The following is a 20,089-nucleotide window of genomic DNA, read 5'->3' as shown; positions in this document are numbered from 1 at the left end:
TAATATTAGAGCCTGCTTAAACTTTATTATTGATACAATCTTTGCATACTTTTCAAATATGTATAAAATGATTATAAATACTATATTATATTTAATTGATATTACTTTCTATGTTAACACATGACATATCAAGCCTGGAAAGTTTGGTTGCAGTGCTTTTCAATACACATTAATTTTCTTCTGAAATATTAAAACTGTGCCAAGAAAAATTAGTATCTTCAATGCGACGGCCAGCTGGTACTGAGCTGGTCTGAAGCCAGGAGCCTCTTCCAGGACTCCCAGATGGGTACAGGGTCCCAAGAATTTGGGCCATCCTCCACTGTTTTTCAAAGCCATAAGCACGAACTGGATTGGAAGTGGAGCAGCTGGGACACACACTGGAGCCCATATGGGATGCTGGTGCTTTGAGTTGGAGGATTAGCCAATTGAACCATTGTGCTGGCCTCAAAATGATTCTTAATTTATAATGACACTTCAGGTAGAAGGAATGAATTTAAGAGGTCTCTTTTACCACATGATGATTATGATTAGCAGCAATATAGTGTATACTTGAAGATAGCTATGAGTAAATTTTAAATGTTTCAATACAGAAAAGATAAGTATATGAGTTAATGAATATATTAAGTAGCTTGAATTAGCCACTCCATAGTATATCTGTATTTCAAAACATTGTATTGTTAAAATAAAACACACCTTTTGTTTCAATTGAAATGGGTTTTTAAAGTGTAGTATTGCATCAAGCATTGTAAAGAAAACAGGTAGGATCTGAAGGAATGATTCATGCTCATGATGTGTATATAACATGCATTTCTTGTTTTTTCCCCCCTCTGCCAATACAGTTTAGATAAACTTTTAGGAGCCATAACTACAGCAGCAGAAAGAAATAACAGGGAACGATTTTCACCAATTGTTGAAGGATTAGAAAATCATGAAGCCTTGCAATTACAGGTGATTGGGTTTTGTCTACTTCTATTTTGTCTATTTCTGGAGGTATACTTAGAGTGCTTATTTTGTGTAACGCCTACTTGGTTTTAGCTGGCATTTAAATAGCATGAAATGCCAAAAGCATTCTTCCGTTTTTTTGTTTCGTTTGTGAAAGCAATAATGTGTTTAAAATTAGAGAAAATCTTCTGAATTATTGTCAATATTATGATTATGACTATCATTAATTTTTCAGTGTAAATTTAGTAATTAATATGATAACCAGGAAAATTTGTGCCTTAACAATAATCAGGTGAAAAGAATATGCAGTTTAGTCAATGCCATTATCCTAAAAATATTTATGAAGAGCATGGGTTCGTAGGAATTTAAGGAAGTTTAATATACTACTATGTGTTATTGAAACCTTTGAAGATGTACTAGAATAAAGGGAGTTGAATTGTAATTTCAAAGTTAGGATTCATCTGTTAGCCCTGTGTAGACCCAGCTTAAATAGCTCCTAAAGAAAATTATAGAATTTATAACCTTTCTTAAATGGTTTCAGGAAATGAACCATTTTGTGAAATGAATTGAATGAAAATTTTGTGAATGAAAATTTTGCTTTTGAGAAATGAGAAGCCCAAGTTAATGTGATTTGGTCCTGGACTGAACATTTGAATGTGCATATATTTTTACATTCTCATAATAACACAACCAGCTAGGTATTATTTCTGTCTCTGTTTTGCCTGTGAGATAAATTGATTAAGAAAGATTAGATACAGTGTCTCAAGTGATGCAGTTTTTAAGTGGAGAAATCAAACAGATTTTATTAGAATTTGATGCCAGATGCTTTGGTTTCTTTTAGACTATGTGTACTGTTTAATGCACCATGAAAATGTCTTTGTAAAATGTTGCTTAAGTTCTTGCTTTGTCATTGAGCAATGACAATATGGTTGAACATTGTTCAATTCTTTTTTATTTTTTTTTTTACTATTTGGTGTTTTTAAAATATGTCTATAGTTTAAAAGCAGAGTTTCATGGTGCCAGGGTATGGAATGTGGGAGAAAGAAAGAGAGAGAGAATCTTTCATCTACTGAATTCACTTTCCAAATGGACTAGAACAGCTACAGTTGAGCCAGGCTTAAGCAGGAGCCAGGAACTCCATCAAGGTCTCCCATGTACTTAACAGCAACTCAATCACTTGGACCATCTTCTGGTGCTTTCCTAGGTCCATTGGGCAGGGAGCAGCTGGGACTGGTACCAGCCCTCTTATGGGATGCTTACGTTGGATTACAATGTCACCGTATCTTAACCTTGTGTACCACGATGCTGGCCCCAGTAGTATTTAAATATTAAAAATCTTTATTTGGGATGAAACAAATCCAATTTTATTGAGCTGTGAAATACTGGCATCTGTTTTTGGCCAGAATTTGAAATTGTATCATATATATGATTTGATTTATCTAAAGGAAATCTGTAATATTAAAACTGCAATACTTATTCACATATTTAAAGATATTTGTTATTTGGCATTTTTTCTACTCCAAGTATAGTGAAATATTGGAAAAACTTTCATGGTGTGCTTTATATGTCAAATATATTTAAAAATTCATGTATTTTTTTTTACTATTTTTCTGTTCATAAGATATTCTTAATATAACAAGTACCATTTATAAAATGTTATACCTCAGCTAAAAGGTTACAATATTTTTTACCTGAGTTCCTGGGAGTAATGGATTTGGTCTCTGTACTGTGTTTATCCACCTAAATGTCATTGACTTTTAGGCATAAAGTTGTGGTTGTAATTCTCTTGACAAATTTGTTTAGAAGAAATAAAATATTTTACTTATATTCAAAATTTTCTTTTAGTATGTGCTCAGTTTACCACACTTTGGGCAAGTATATTTACATACTTTAAACTTTTCTTTAAATGAGCTTTCACCACAATTCTGTGAATTATATATTATTATCTACAGTTTACTTCTGAGGGAATTGAGTTACTGGAAGTCTAAATGACACACTAAAATTGTACAGCTATTAGGGAATAGAACTGTTATTTGAACCTTGGTATATGTGATGCCAACATTTGTATACTGGGTTTCCTGGCCTTTCAATTATATCTCTGCCAAGGAGTAGTTCACCTCACCTTATGATTTGGAAATGACTTCATTAGCCTCAAGTTGCAGGGTAGAATAGAATCATAAAGTGTCAGTTTGTTAACAGGTAACACATGGGAGAATCAAAACCTTGCTAAGAAGTATTTAAGAAGTTTTTAACTATTGATTATAGGTGGAAACACAACCAAACCAAAATTTAAAATTTCTTTCTTTAATGAACTACATAATTAACAATTAGTTGTATACAGAGCCTAAAGCTCTCACAAGAATTGTGAAGTGGGTTTGTTTATTGAAAATTACTTAGCATGAACAAAAGTATCCTCTAAAATTAAAAAAAAAAATCTGTACAGAGTACAGAAATAAAAAGCAAAAGTTTAAAAGTATTGTTTAAAAAATATAATTAGTGTTGTATTTTAACAAAATGACTTTTCTATTCCTGTAATATCCTGAGACTTCTTAAGATGTTATTACAGTCTGAGGAAGTAATTCTGTTAAAATACAGGACTAATAAAAGTTTTAAACAAAAACTTTATACATACATTTTTCTTTTTGTACTTTAAAGCAGATTATTTTTATGAATATCTTTCTAACCACTTAAGTGGAATTTTGTATGTGCGATAAGATTTTTATTGTCAGTAGTTCAAGAAATAGACATAATACATCGTATGTCTTCATATGCTCTACTTTCATCGAATCCCTCTCAGCTTAATAGCATCTTCCAGCATCCTCCACACTATCACATCTTCTTTTGATATGACTTAACCTTCTTGCGAGTGTGTCATTTCCCTTAATTCTTTTATAGTCTACATTTGTAAAATAATTATATTTTTCCTGTTTTTATAATTAGTTTCATGACATCTTTGTAACCGTTTGCGAGAAGTTCTCCAGTGATCCTATACTATCATATTCAGGGCCTCTTTCTGGTTCCATTCAGTTGATTCCATTGTCAGCTGTCGTCTTGGATGTTTTTTTTTTATGTCCTGTTCCTAGAGATAACTTTGTCTTCCTGCTGTCAGGTCATCTTTAACTCCATTTTCTGCCTTTTGAATGTGTTTCTTCTCGGATATTTTGTTTCTGATTTTCTATATGTGGTCTTCCATTTTATATATACTTTTATAAATAAGGACATATGTATATTTATATGTTCATATACACATGCATATCTATTTTCTCCGTGAAAGTTCTCAACTATTTATCTAATTTAAATATCTACCCATGTTTTAATGATTTTCCTGATTTGAAATTCCAGACTTCTTTCTGTACTTAAAACTACTTGTTCAAATACCTGACTGGTTTTCTTGCAAGGCTTATTAAAAGGAAATTAAAAACAGCTTTTATAAACTAAATCCCAGATAATATTCTCAATAGTTTGTATGTGTTATCTGGTTTTAACTTTACACTAATTCTCTGAGAGAATTTGTAGAAGTAGCTTCATTTAATAGATGAATAATCTGAGGTTCCCTGACTAATAATAAATGTTGCATAAAAGCTACTGCTTCATATGTGCTGGTATGAGTATTATAAGAGATACTTTGCAAACGTGCTTACAGAAAATCTGAACTTTGCAGAATTGTGGTACGGAGGTACAGAGAAAATCCAGAAATTATAACTGTCAGATTGATAGCAAGTGAAACTAGATAGCAACATAGTAAAAGACTGATGCTGGAATGCAAATAGTGCTAACTTTTGGTATCATTTAAGGTCTGGACAAGTTGCCCTATACACCGTGTGTTATAAGTTGGCTCAGCAACTTCTATTAATGAATGCTCTTGAGTCAGCAAGACATGCTGAGTTATATCTATTCTATTCTGTTATGAAAGTTGTGTAATTACCTTCAGAAAATATTTCATGTGAAAGCAGAGGTTATATCTTAGATACACCCAAATAGACTGGTTCTGTGTACCTCTGTTCCACAGTCAGTAGCTTTTATGAATCACTTATTATTAGTCTGTGGAGAAAAAAAAAAAACTTTATAATTTAAAAAAATTCACTATAGCTTACAAATAAGAAGGGAATTTATGAGAATGAGCATGTTAACTATTACCTTTTGAATGATGGTCTAATGTTACTTAGGGAACTTATTTTATTTATTGAAGATTTTGAAGTTGAATTATGATAATATCTACTATTTTCAATTCTGGAGAGTCGACATTGTTTTAGATAATATAGAAAGTGACTGACAGTTTTTGAAACCATTATATTGATTTCTTTAGCACTATGAGGGGTCTCCGAAAAGGTTATGGAAATGGGTATTATGAAAAACTATACATGGAATTCATATTTTGCACCAAAATAAACTTATATTTTAACTGTTTCCATAAACATTTTGAAATTCAATCACATTTAACATGCTTAGCACTCTTACCAAACCTGTGTCTTTTGCTTTCATGGTGCAAAGCTCTCCTTATTTTTATTTTGCCTTTATGTTTCATTTGAAAATCTCTTATTTCTGTGTTTGAACCTTAACAATCTTATCATACTTTGCTATCTCATGATGAACCTTCAGTAGCCTAATCCAATCTCTTCCATATTCCTCCCATATCTCATTAAACCCCCACATATTCAGGTGCCTCCTGACTGAAATTCAAGTTCAATATTGTTCTAGCTGGACATTCTTTTTCTTTATCCTTCTCTTCCCTACTCCAATCCCCTCACCAACCTTGATCTGCTCATTTCTTCTATTTTCAATTCTGATTAATTTTAGCATTGTCTTCTAATTGGCATGTGGCAGAAATGTAATAGTCAACTTCGAATCTGCCTTTTCTCTATCCTCTGTTCCATCAGTGACCAAATGTTATGTTCTACTTCCATAGTATTTTACTTTTTTCTTTGGCATACTATCCCTCCTTCTTTACCCCCCACTTCCATTTGTTTATTTCAAGATATCACATCTCACTGTATTACCTGGAATTTTGAGTCCCATCACTCTTTCGTTCCAACCCTTCTTTAAATAACCTTCCAGCCCTTCTTTAAGTAACCTTTCACAATGTTATGTGTCTGAAATGCAATTCTTTTTAGATCATGGCTTAAATATGACAATGGCTTCCAAGAGCTTCTTAAAATTTGTTTTCATTTGTTACCTTCTCCTAGTCTCAATACACTGTCGTGTTTCTCGATGTGAATTTTTTTGGGGGGTTAGCCATACCATCATTTCTTTCCTGGATATCTTTATGCTATTTGTCACTCTACTTCCATGCCTTCATACATGTCTTCTTTTTGCCTGGAATGTTGTTTTTCCATTTTTGGACTTAACTAACTTGTTCTGTACATTTGTATCTTTATTGATTGGCACTTAACTTTCACTTAAACCATCCTTTTTCCTAACGCCTGTCTGGGTAAGAGTAAAGAAAAAAAAAACATTGTTAATGTCAACAGAGGATTTAATAAGGTCAAGTGTGTGGCAGTGTCAATAAAATTTCAAAAGCACAATTTGTCACAGTTAATAGCAATATGAGGAATCTGAGAATGTACTGGGTTTGACAAATATTTTTGTATGTTGCTGTATGAATTGTGATAAAATAAAATCTGAAATATACATATGGTATTAATTTAGTGTGTTTTTAACATTTTGGTGGGAAAAACTAGGAGTCAGAAAGAAAAAGAAGTACAGATGAGACTTGCCTTTTGAAAGTTTATAACCTTTTCTGTGACAGTTTGCCCTCTATACTACACTGCTGTGAATAAAGAATTTATTTAATTGCTGCAGAAATATAATATGTTACAGTAGGATAAATTCATAATATGTTATTAAAAACTGATAGTAATTAAATTTAGTATATACTTATACATGGCAGCAATTATAGTGTATTATTTATGTTTTAATTTGTTCAAGATTATGTATGCCTGCATATATAGAAAGAAAGAGTATGGGAAATAATTGAAATTCCATTATAAAATGAGATAATTCAGAATATTCATGATTTTCTGTGATATAAAGTTTTGATTCTCATGGAAGCTTAAAACTAAAATAAATGTGACAAAGCATGTTGAAACTTAGAGCCCTTGTCAGGAAACCATGCCACAAAAGAAATCTTAATGATGAACTTTTTGATACACAGTTCAAGAGCATTAGTTTTCCCTTTAGTATAAAGGAAAATGATTTTCAGCAAGTCCAGATTTGTGGATCATAGCTGAAAGAATCCAAAGCCGAAAGTCATGAGCCCTGAGTCCTATAATTGGAGTTCCTTATCAGTGTGCTCTTGGGTAAATTATCTAATCTTTTTAGATTTTCATGTTTTTAAACTCAAAGTTAATATATTGGACCAGAGAGTTTGATGCTTTATCTGACTCTGAAGTCCAGTGGTTCTTCATTTTCCTTCTTGAGAATTGGAGATTGTTTAAAAAGTAGATTGCTTTTGCATTATCAGAGAATAATAGAGCTGCCTCACATTTTTAAAGAAATATATATTTGGATGTTGAACATACCAATGAAATTAATGTCTACATTGTTGGGAGACACGTCAGTGGCCGCATTTAGGACTTACAAAGGTTCATGAAAGACACCCATTGTAAAACTGAAGGGGAAATCAGAGGGGAGTGGAAACCTATGCTTATTAAATTGTTATAAAACAAAGAATAACAATAATTTTTAAATGAGCTTTGCACTTCTTTCAAGCAAAGTATTAGGGATTATACTGGAAATCTTATCTATAAAGTCTTGAGTACATTGCTATTCATGTTCTCTACAATATTATATATTGGTGCTCTACAGTATAGTAACTAGCAGTGACATGTTCCTGTTGAGCATTTGAACTTGGCTACTGAAACCTACCAACTAAATGTTTAAGTTTATTTAATGATTGTTAATAGCTCTCATATTGATCAGCATAGTGCTATGGTTTGTGTGTGTGTGAATAGGCACACATGCATATCTATGTTGTATAGGGAAAATTTGGGTGGAATGTAAAGGAGAGGCATTGAGAGACCATTATTTCAAATTATTGGTTTCTGTGCTTATTTGTCAAGATGTATATGAAGTACAATTTATAAAATCCAAGAAGCCCTTTTCTACTTCTGTTCTTATAAAAATTCCATTCTGTATTAGGATATGCACTTTACATTCCAGACAACAAATTTTTAAATTAATTGTATGTTTTTCAACTAAAATTTATGTTCCTAGTTTATTAAACATGTTGTAGCAGTTAAATCTTACTACATTTAAAATATTTTGTTGCGAAAGTCTCTGTTTTAAGTCTATGACATATCTGACATGGTGGATATTTTCAATTATATGTTTTAGTAAAGCACTATAGCTTAAAGCATATAAGCATATGCCTGATTCTTGTATAAATCTGCTTTCAGTCTTATTTTCACTGTGAAACATGATCAACTTTGTATAGTTTTTAATGGGGATGAGATTAGATGGTGAATTATGTAAAGCTGCTGAATTGTTAGCAACTAAGAATAATCATTAAAATGAAAATAGCTCACTGCTTATATTTAGCTATGAACTCCAGATCTATAAATTGAACATTTTATGCTTATGATGACATAATACGATGTTTTTATTTTTAAGCTAATTGTTTTTAAAATTTAAATTGACATGTGTAGATTGTATGAACTTTAAATCAATTTCAATCCTGTCCACAGATGAAAAAGCAATATTTGTTTAGTAACATATAGGGGTAGAAATAATTAATATGGTTTTCTTATTCCCCAGATTTAAACAGTATAAATATTTCTGAAAAATAGTATTGCTAGTATGTTGGAGAAAGAGGTGTAGTTTGACTTATTGTTTTTCATTAATGTGACATATAGCAGGATTTGATAAACAGTAAATGGTACATTGTTTAAACCAGTGCCAATTCAAGCTACTGACTTCATAGTGTCTCCTGTTTGTTTTATGCTATAGTCAATGGGTAACATAAAGTTTAACATTCAACTACATATTCATATATAAATACTTAATATTGAAAATTTCATAAGACATAATTATGTTGATCATGCATCCATTAATTTGATTGACTTGCTATTTTTATTCTCTCTTGATATAAGTATGTTGTTTGCATTAAGCTACAGTTATTGGACTGACTAGGTTGTTGCTTATTGAAATATATTCTTTAGTATTGGGACATTAATAAAAGTCATTAAGCCAGAATTTCTTGCAATAAAAACAATTCTATATGTAATTTTCTATTAATTTTGGATTGAAAGTATAATTTATCTTGCTTGATCATGTCATAATTGTAGCATAGCATGAATCGTTCAAGCAAACACAATGATAATATGACCACGAACATATAAAGCATATAAACTTATATCCCATCCTAATGATACTAAAGACTTCAAATTTCTTATTGAACATAGAATGATTAAGTAATTCATTAAGTTATTGCTTTCATAAATAACTTCTATTTAATGTTCTTTTAAGATATTGCCTAGTGTATAGCAAATTTGAGTTGTAGAAGTATTTCTTAATACTTTGTTAGGTAAATTGGATTAAGTTGTTCGTTATCCTTTAAATGTCTGTTAATGTTATAAACAACCTCAATCATCCTCTTCAATGCATGCAACCTTTGATTTTTGAAGCTAGATTTGAGATAAATGGGCTCATCTAAAGAGAAATCACTTTGAGTACGCAAACTGTAGGTCTGAAGGTAAAAGCAGTATGCGTTTTAATCTACTCTCCCTATCTTGAAAAATATAAATGTACAAAATAGTCTAGAGTAACTAAACTGAAATACAGTGTCATGTGTTTCTCTCATACTATTGGTTTATTTGTACTCTTTTATATGCTTAACATCTATACTGAAACAGATACATTCTAAAACTCACATTGTTGTCAGCTCTAAATATTCTATTATTATTCATTTTGTAAAAATAATGAGCAACCCCAGAGCCTATGGAACCATATCATAAAACAAAAAATTTTACATTCAATAAAATCAATTTAAATATTCAGCAATTCAGTTAAGATATTGGTTGCCTAATATAATATAATATAATATAATATAATATAATATAATATAATATATATGTAGCATTTTCTAAATACTCTATTCAGGAATAATATATAGCATTTTAAGGTTGAAATTTATAGTGAATACTTCCCCCTTTTAATACATAACCTCACATCAGAGGGTTAAACAAAAAAGTAAAGCTTAGTTTTTCATGTCAATGCAATTCAAGGAATATTTCACTAGGGAAACAACAGCCTTTATCTGTCATTTATTATGCCATATATGCACTTTATTATATTATACACCCTAGTAGAGGTATCACAGTATCATCTGGTCAGTATTAACTCACCCTTAGCTCTCATACCTCACATATTAATTCATCTTAATTATAATTTTTAATACTCATGTAAGTTAAGCCAAATAACTTGCATTGAAAGCATAAAAAATGCAATGATTTTATAAAATTATCACTATCTTCTACTTAACAGTATGATACTTTTATAACTTTATTGGATTTATTTTAGAGAAGTGTTTATAACCAGTAAGAATTGAGGCCAAGTACACTTTGAGGAGAGCGGAAATTGAAGGATACATTTAATGATCTTTTAAAAAGTCTCTGTAAGGAAATTTTGGATGTTTCAGTGTTAGAATTAGCTTAATACTCTGTTAAATTATTGTTTGCCAGAGTATAACATACATTCATCTCTTCTTTGTTAGAACTTTTTTGGGCAATAAAATTTTTATAATTGTTAATTTTATAATTATACTGAGTATTCATTATCAGCATTATACTTGTAGAAATGTTTGTATTTCTTTTTTTATAGTATGTGTCTTTTAATGATCCACTGTCTGAATGCATAGAATAAATATATCTTTAATTCATTTGAATTTTTAAACAAATTTTCCTTTCCAATTACAGGTGGCCTGCATGCAGTTTATAAATGCCCTTGTTACTTCCCCTTATGAACTTGATTTTCGAATACATTTAAGGAATGAATTCCTACGTTCAGGACTAAAAACAATGTTACCAGTAAGTTGTGTGTATACATTTATTATGCTGATGAACTTTAATATTATTTTTAACTACATGTGCTTTGCTATTTTCTTTTGTAAAGATTTATATATTTTATATTGTATTAATATCAATTTCCATATAAGTTTTGATTTGGAATTCAGCTAATGATGTGCTCTGAAGTGATGTGTTTTGGGGTATTTATTTTTTCATTTACTTATTTTGCCTTTTTATGTCAAAAAAAATCCTTTCCTTTATAATTGAATGTTAATGCATATCATACTTTTTGAATTTTTAAATTATTAAATTTTTGTTTGTGCTTTAGTAATTTAGGGTGACTTCATTTGTTTTCAGCATATGTAGGTGCAGAGTTTTGACTACTGTATTTTAATCATGTTGTTTAGGAATGATACACTTGATATAATTCTTTAGGAACTTTTCTAATGAGAGACATTTTATTTCTTAAATTGAATGTCAATATTTGCTATAATTATGAAACTGAAAGCATTTTTGGTAATAATTTTGGAGGCTGAATTGAAGATAAGTACACGAGTATTTTTAAATGCAAGTATTATTGTGGCTTTCTATTTTAAGTATATGAAATTATAGAAAAAAATGTTTCAATATCCTAGCATTGTTAAATGAGACAGGAGAATCTTACTCTTCTTTTTATTGATACTACTTAGAATATACTTGACAGACCAGAATTAACAGAGGAAGAAAACAAAGACACAAAAAGTAAAACAAAAAATGTCAATGAATCTTTACATATTATGTATATAAAACCTAATGTACTAGGAATACCAAAAGTGGAGGACTTTCATGGTGAAGAGGCAGTGCATAGCATGTTTCCATACCTTGTAATTGAATATTCTTGATTTAAAGAAGCTGGACAATATCATAAATTATATGATTGGGTCTATTTAATCCCAATTTAAAAACATGTATGAGTTGATGTACTTGGTTTGGAAGTTGTTGTGCCACTTGAATATTTCTTTAATTCTTTAAAAACAAATTATTTCATCATGAATATAAGATGGAAAACATAAACCTGATCTTAGAGGTAATGTCATTTTAGTACTAAAACCTCAAGCAAGCAGCCAATCAACCAACCTACAAGGGAATTGATTGTAGTGAATCAGTAAATTTTTAAAAATAATTTATATCAAAGCCTAATTTGCATTTAATTTAAATATATTCATCGTTCATGGTATTTATCTGCAATCTCATTTCGTGAATTGTCTGTGGCCAAAGATGGCTAGAGATAATCTTAAAATAATGGCTCAACTAGCTGATGCTCCCCTTTCAAGAGCTGGGATCCAATATGGGCTCAGGTTCATGTTCTGGCTGCTCCACTTCCAATCCAGTTCCCTGCTTCTGTCCTGGGAAAATAGCTGAGGATGATCCACAGTGTTGGGACCCTGCACTGCCATGGGAGACCTGGACAAAGTTCCTGGCTCCTGGCTTCAGCTCAGCTCATCTCCTGCCATGGGGCCGCTTGGGGAATGAATCAATGAATTGAAGATCTTTCTCTCTGTATCTCCTTCTGTTTATAAATCTGCCTTTCCAAAATAAATAAGTGCATTTCTTAAAATTGATTATTATGACTATCCTTGATTCTTTTTTGCTTTTGAATATCCTTCTCATTGTTGTCCATGTTTGCCCTTGCTGAACTAATGTTTTGGTGGGAAAGTAATATGTTTGGCAAGTTGCAGGCTTCAAGGGCTCTTTTGCCTTTATTTAATGCACCATCTTTTGTGTCTTAGTCATTTCTATGACTTTCAGTCCCTCTCCACATATGTGTAACTTCAAATTTGTTTTCTGCTTATACTTCTGAATAGCTGGAGAACCAAAGTGCTTCTTAACATATTTTTTTCCTCATTTTTTTTTCAGAAAAGGATTTGTTCTTGCCCTTGATTTTGCGCTTTTGTCTGGTTATATTAATTTCTATTTGACTTGTTAGCATTGAGATATCTTCCTGATTTGTTAAATTGACAGTTAAGATTTTACAACAATGTTTCTGAAAAAACTACATTTATTCAATGGGCCACATTATCCCTATATAAAGCCTACTTTGGTACCATGTTCTTATTTATGTATTAAAAAATAGATTTATTATTTATTTGAGTTACCGAGAGAGCTGTTCCATATGCCAATTTAGTTCTCAATTGGCTGCAGTGGGCAGGATATTCCAGATTAAGATCAGGAGCTCCTTCCTGATCTAACCTGTACAGAGCAGAATCCCAAACACTTGGCCTGTCTTCTGATGCCTTTCCGAGAAGACCTTTAGCAGGGGGTTGGAACGCAAGTTGAGCAGCCAAGACACCTGTATATGGCATGCGAGAATTCTATGCAGTGGCCTTACTTGCTATGCCACAATGATGTATGTGTTCTTGATATATTAATCTAACTAAATTTCTCTTTAACTGCTATGTTATTATATACTCTGCCTCTCAGATTCCTAAACAAAAGTGCTAAGTTTCATGTTTCTTTTAAATTTTGAGAATAGAGGCTAAAGAGATTTTTATTTTTTTTTTAAGACAGTAGAGCTGAAAATGACTAAATATGGCTCAAATTCCCAGTCAAGGAGTTGAGCATATGACTCTAAAGTGAGATCATCTATAATTGAAGGTGGACAGGGAATTTGACTTAAAAAAAGATGCCATCTACAGGTATTTCTGATGCACAAGATGGGAGTCAGAGGCCAGGCAGATAGATCCTGAAAATATTAGAAATAGTTTATTTAGCATTAGAGTATTCATTATTATTCTTTTAACTTGGTTTTCACAATTTGGAATAGGACAGAATGGTCAGACCTATCAAGGTTTGAATTTATGTTTCAATATGCTAGATTACCTCATATATCAACTACTGTCTATTTAACTCAATACTTGAATTTAAACCAGGTTTACACAGACACTAAAGCTTAATAATACATTTATAGATGAGCCTTTAAAAGCCTTACTTTTCAATTTTTTAAAAATTTTTTGTAAAATTGTAAGACGAGGAGCACCTGCTTCTCCAGAATATAGATATTATGGGTAGCAAATTAGATGTGGCTAGGGACTGTATTCATTTTCTTATCATGAATAAAAAATTATAATTGTTTTGAGCTGGTAAAATTTAGGGGAAATATGGTAGCTACATTGTTAGCAAACCTTGAGAGAAGCATGATATTATTATAGAATGGAACTGTTTTCTTAATAAATATCCTCCACACAGGGCAGGTATTTTTTTATGGCCTCTAGAAATTTGTTTTAACTCCTCCTTCCTCTGGTTAAATATTGATGTTTAAAGGGATTTGATATTTCATTTATGTGGAAAATATTGCCTTTTAAAAAAAATTATTGTAAAGGCGGATATACAGATAGGAGAGAAATACTGCTTTTGATATGTTTGTTTTTGTCATTTAAAATAAATGAGTTGTTGCATACTCTTCAGTGATTTTTGTTGGGTATTTAACTTGCACTGATTTCTTATGAAATTTTCTCTGTATTCCTCTTACTTTATCATATAAACTAAAGAGGACACATAAAAGAAAACAATGTAGTAAGAATATTTATTTGTAGAAAGTACACACGGACGTTGATTTTCTCTCTGCTGGATTACTCCTCAGAGGACTGCAGTGGCTGGAATTGGAGCATCCTCCAATTGGAGCATCTGTGGATGCAAGGCCAAAGTACTTGGCCATCGTATGCTATTTTCCCAGGTGTATTATTGGGGAGCTATATTGGCAGTGGAGCAGCTGGGACTTGAACTGACTCCCATATGGGATTCTGGTACTGGAGGCAGTGGGTTAATGTGCCATGCCATAGCACTTGCACAACTTCATTTCTTTTAAAAGACAGACAAACCATTTCTTAGTCTTTTGAAGATTTAATTTTTATGGTTTGACTGATAATCAGTAATATACTGTAATACACTTTGATTTACTTTGAAGTATGTTTTGTTTTAACTTCTTTTTATTATTATGATCATTTTATGGAACAGTTCCATAGGCCCTGGAACTTCCCTTATACTTTCTGCAAGTCCACTCTCTCCCTGCCCACACTGAGTTGCCCTATATTATTACTATAACATAGTTCTTCATAGACAGTCATATGTCCATCATTGCAGGCATGGACAATGGCAGAGAATCCAGCATTCCATTGTCAACATATAATTAAAACTTTCGTTGGGAGTCCATCTTTGATCTGGAAATAGAGATGTATACTGCATTGTATTCTCATATCTGGATATGATAATTTCTATGACACATCCCCTTAAATGAAATGCCACAATACAAAATCAACAAAAGGAAGAAAATAGAAATTTAAAACACCATGAAATTAAATAACATGCTACTGGGTATGCTAGTCTCGATTACACAGTTACTGTACATCCCCTTAAATGAAAAACCACAAAACAAAATCAACAACAGGAAGAAAAATAAAAATTAAAAATGCCATAAAGTTAAATAACATGCTAGTGACTGACTAATGTGTCTCTGAAGAAATGAAAAAGAAAATCAAGAATTTTCTTAAAGAAAATGATGCTGCTCAGTGAAGAATTTAATGAGAAATGTTTTGAAGAGATGAAACAAACAAAAAAAAACACATCAAAATGCAAGAAATATAGTTTCTGCTGATCTTTGTTGGTGAGATGTGTCTTTTGTAGGCAACAAATAGATGGGCTTTGCTTTTTAATCCAGTCTACTTATCTATGACATTGGATTGATGGTTAATCAGGTTAATATAAATGGGTAGTATATTACCGTGTAGACAATTATATTTCAGGAATTCTGCAAAGATCATTTCATATCAATGAAGCATTTAGATTTAAGAACTAGCTGAATTATATACATACATATGTAATGTGTCATGAATTTATTAGCAGGGTGATTGTATAATTTGTGATATTCCATTTTTAAAATATAAATGTTTATTGATACAACTTAATGTTTTTTGATATTTGTCATATTATTTCTTGAATGTAAAAGGCTTTATTAATTCACTAAATATACATCAATAATCATGAATATATTTTTTTCATTTTACTTGTTTGAAAGAGTGAGGGAGGGAGAGAGATCTTCCAGCCTTTGTTTCACTCCTCAAATGACTAAAACTTTCAGAGCAGAACTGAGTTAAAGCCAGGAGCCAGGAGTTTCAACTGAGTCTCAACATGTGTGTGCAGAGGTCAAACACTTGTTACATTCTCAGATCATTAGCAAAAAACTGGGTCAAAAATGTAATAATCAGGAATTGAACTACTGCTCATATTGCCCATATTGGCATCACATATTAGCAATTTAAACTGTCATGCCATGATACTCACGTAGACATATTGTCAAGATCAACTTTTGACTGGCAGAAATTTTACACCTACGAATATATTTGTATATGTGTATGGGTTTGTATATGTGCATAAGTATTTGTTTTAATACACTGAAACTATTAGTTCAGAAGATAATATACTGCATTTTTATTTGTGTATATTTTTATTCTGCCATATGTTTACATAATTTATAGATTGTGTAAAGAGCTGGACCCAAGAGCTAAATTATGAATTTCAACAGTTATGTTCTTTGAAAATGTGTTATTGCTTTATTTTTTAAAGCTTTATTTATTTGAAAGAAAAAATGACAGAGAAGGAATATAAACAGTTGTTTTAATCCACCAGTCACCTCCCCAAGTGGTCATAAAGTCTAGGGTTCCACGAGGCGAATGCCGGGAGCCTGGATCTCACCCTGGTCCATGCAAGCATGGCAGGAGTTCCAGCTCTTGGGCCATCTTCTGCTTCTTTCCCAGGTGAATTCAAAAAGAACTGGAGAGGAAATGGAACAATCAAAACTTGAAGTGCCACTCCAATATGGGAGGCTGGTCACAACTGAAAATATTTTAACAGTATCTTTTAATTTTTATTTTTTTAATGGCAGATCAGATTTATGGAAAGGAGGAGAGGCAGAGATAAAAGGGATAAAATATTTTAATCATGCAGAGTGTTATCCATGTTTTGTGAAGTTCTGATACATGACAGTGTTTAACTGATTTTTCCTATTGTTTCAATATATTTAAAGGTATTCAAGCTTTACCATGAGTGTCTATGAATATATTATGACTTAAGAATAGGAAAAATCCATTAATTAAGTAAGGGCTGTTTATATAAAGCCCAGCTTATTACTTATGTCTGGCTTCTTTGATTTTCAAAATAAAATTCAGAAATCATCCAATAATATGATCCACCCATGATATGATTTTACCTTTTAATAAATTTTATTTCTCTTCAAATTGGAAAATTAAACCTGAAGCATGTAAGATTTATGGAGGAAACCTAAGTTCAAACATATTTATTCATTATGTTTTATATGAAATTATATGTAAATAGAGAACAAATTTTTTTATTAATTACACTGCACCACACAGTTTTATAGGCACTGGAATTCCCCCCACCCCTCTCCAAACCCTCCCTCCATGGTGGATTCCTCCACCTTGCTGCATTGCCACTGTTCAAGTTCAGTTGAGATTCTTTCATTGTAAGCATATACCAAGCATCGTGTCCAGTAACTTATTGTTCAAATAAGTTCAATGGCTTCTTGGGTAGACCATCCCTGGTCTGAAGGTAAAGCTAACAGAGTATCATCCCAATCAATTAAAAGCCCCAACATAACATCAGCAACAAATTATAATGCTATGGAATTAGTGGACATAATATTGAGTAACCAATATGTTAAAAAAATTGCAAATTCTTAACCACATCCTGTGACTTCTTCATTAACATTTCGATAGAAAAAATATTTTGGTGTGACCTTTAGATAAACTGTCAATACATTATTTATGTAGTTGCCAGAAAGATAATTTCAAGGAATTGTTTAAATGTGTTTTTTAATTCAGTAATAACAATTACATGTTCATTTATAATTGTTCTATTGAATAAAATATATCAATAAGGCATGTATCCCCCTTTTTTTATTTACCTAATTTGAACTACACCATGCTTGCATTTTCTTTTAGAGTTCAAGCTCAGTCACTTTTGGTATCACCTAGGAGCATCCACAGTTGTGATTATCAGTTTGAGTTTTGAAAGCTGCATCTTAATGGACACACATTAAAAGATACTCCAGGTGATATATATTAAGCCCAACAATCTCTAGTGTGGCATGCTTCCAAATTTTTTTATTCTGTACTTTGATTTTGGCAATAATGAGAGGTTTGTAATGCATGTGCTTATAATGTATTACAAAAAGTGAATCTTTGATGCCCAAATTGGTATTTTGTGATTAGGCTAAGCAAAAAATGAAAGTTGGGGGAGGAGCTTATCAGTTGTATCTTGATAAAAAAAAAAGTCCCAACACCTTTTTGCTTTAAAATCACAAAATATTGAAGATGGAGTTATTTGCACAAGTTTTCACGCCATACTTGGGACTGTTGTGCTTGAATATATCCTTGCATTCGTTTTTCATTAATATAATTGATCTATAGTTGCATTTTTTTTTTGCCAGAGGCGTATGTGAATGTTCTAACTGCATGAGTTCTTTTGCAATTTTTGATTAGTGTGTTTTGTCAAAATGAGAGCATTTAATTTGGGTTGTGAGTAATTAGCATTTTTGTTCTTTTAGAAGTGATTGCTAATTTTTTATGAGAATAATGAAAAATTGGGAAAAGGAAAGAAAGTTCAATGAGGTTGCTTCAGTTTGAGAGCAACTTAGCTATCTGTACTTTGTTTCAAGAAATGGAGTATGCAGGTCAATATTTGAAACTGCTTTTTATTGTAGGAATGATTGTGTTCTGTCTTTCATTATCAAAGTATGATGTTCAGCTGCTGTTTGTCTACTAAGTTTTATGTTTATGTATTAGGATTTAAAAGAAAAAGAAAATGATGAGCTCGACATTCAGTTGAAAGTATTTGATGAGAACAAAGAGGATGATTTAACTGAATTATCACACCGTCTCAATGACATTCGAGCTGAAATGGAATATCCTTTGACAAATCACACAAATACTTTTCTGTGTTGTGAAAAAAAATTGTGGGTGATTGGTGCAGAATGATTAGAGTTTTTGTCAGCCAGCCCAATTTATATCCATTTATTACAGTAGAATTTCACTACACTGTTGTCCTTGAAAATTCATGCTGAACAATTGTCAGATTGCTGCAATGATTTACACAGACTGTGTTGAAATCTGCATATTGGTTCACTGGATTGTAGTTGTATACTCCTCTGTGATCCTGTGTTAATTGAGAGCCTCGGGCAGTGTGTCATGCATGTAAGAATAGGGAAACTTCCCTGTGACTTTAGACACATAAATTTTCAGTATACTAAATGATACTCTATTTAGAGATATGATTCAACCAAGGTTGTGTTGTGGAAAAAACAGTATACAATTTTCCTATGGCAGTGATTTCATAGGAAATGATTTCTAATCTAAGAGATGGGCATAGCATTCTCAGCCATGTGTTTCATGCCCATTAAGTATTTTTTTTTACAGATTCCGGAGAAACCAGCAAGCGTTGCAGAACCAAAGTGACCTTTGAGCTGGACTTTTTCTCCATGATGTGTTCATTCTACATCCCTTTATTTCCTCCACCCTTGCAAGGTGGAAGTGATATTCCCTTCCTTGAGACTCCCACAGTACTTTGTTTGTTCTATCCTATTTATGTACACTTCTCTGCCCCTGTGAGATTGAGGGCAGAAATGTTATATTTCAAGCTTTTCTTCTAATGTACCTATAGATTGCCCTTACGTGAAGGTATTGGTAAATGTGTGTGCAATGAGTAAATGGTTTTGTTATTAGAAATGAGAAATGACTTCAAGTAATTTCTTATCAATCACTATTCCAAAAATCTGCAATGGCTTCTCTAATATTAATAATTCTGGTACAAGTTATAAATACATTGCTTTGTATTTATCTTTCTCACAATCAGCCTCACCATAAAGCTTGTTTCAAATCTACTCTGTAGCTAATTAAGGGATGCTTTGCAACTTAATTCCACATTCTTAGATGCAGTGTAAAAAGTAAGCTATCTTCTTCCTCAGAGAAAATGGTGACATTTCAGGTTACTTTTAGGAAGTTTAATTTCATCTTATCTCTGTTTTACATCAATTTTCTAGGCCCTTTTCTTTTAAAAGCAAACCTATTTTTGATGTATATTTTCTATGTTACTAAAAG

General features: G+C 31.8%; 1 protein-coding gene across 6 annotated transcripts in view; it reads left to right on the top strand.

Annotated features, from left to right (window-relative positions):
• The window catches only part of DIAPH2 (diaphanous related formin 2), an 830,745-nt gene that overhangs the window by 209,892 nt on the left and 600,764 nt on the right, over positions 1-20,089 (top strand). For all 6 annotated transcript variants that reach the window (XM_040999826.1, XM_040999825.1, XM_040999824.1 and 3 more), the window contains 3 exons: positions 840-948; positions 10,854-10,964; positions 18,779-18,897. In XM_040999826.1, the coding sequence (XP_040855760.1) occupies positions 840-948; positions 10,854-10,964; positions 18,779-18,897 (339 nt within the window). The remainder of the gene's footprint in view (positions 1-839; positions 949-10,853; positions 10,965-18,778; positions 18,898-20,089) is intronic.

The sequence above is a fragment of the Ochotona curzoniae genome, unplaced genomic scaffold, assembly GCF_017591425.1.
Source record: "Ochotona curzoniae isolate NIBS_2020 unplaced genomic scaffold, NIBS_Ocur_1.0 scaffold_1852, whole genome shotgun sequence".
NCBI classification, from domain to species: Eukaryota; Metazoa; Chordata; class Mammalia; order Lagomorpha; family Ochotonidae; genus Ochotona; species Ochotona curzoniae.
This window is presented reverse-complemented; position numbering and strand designations above follow the sequence as displayed.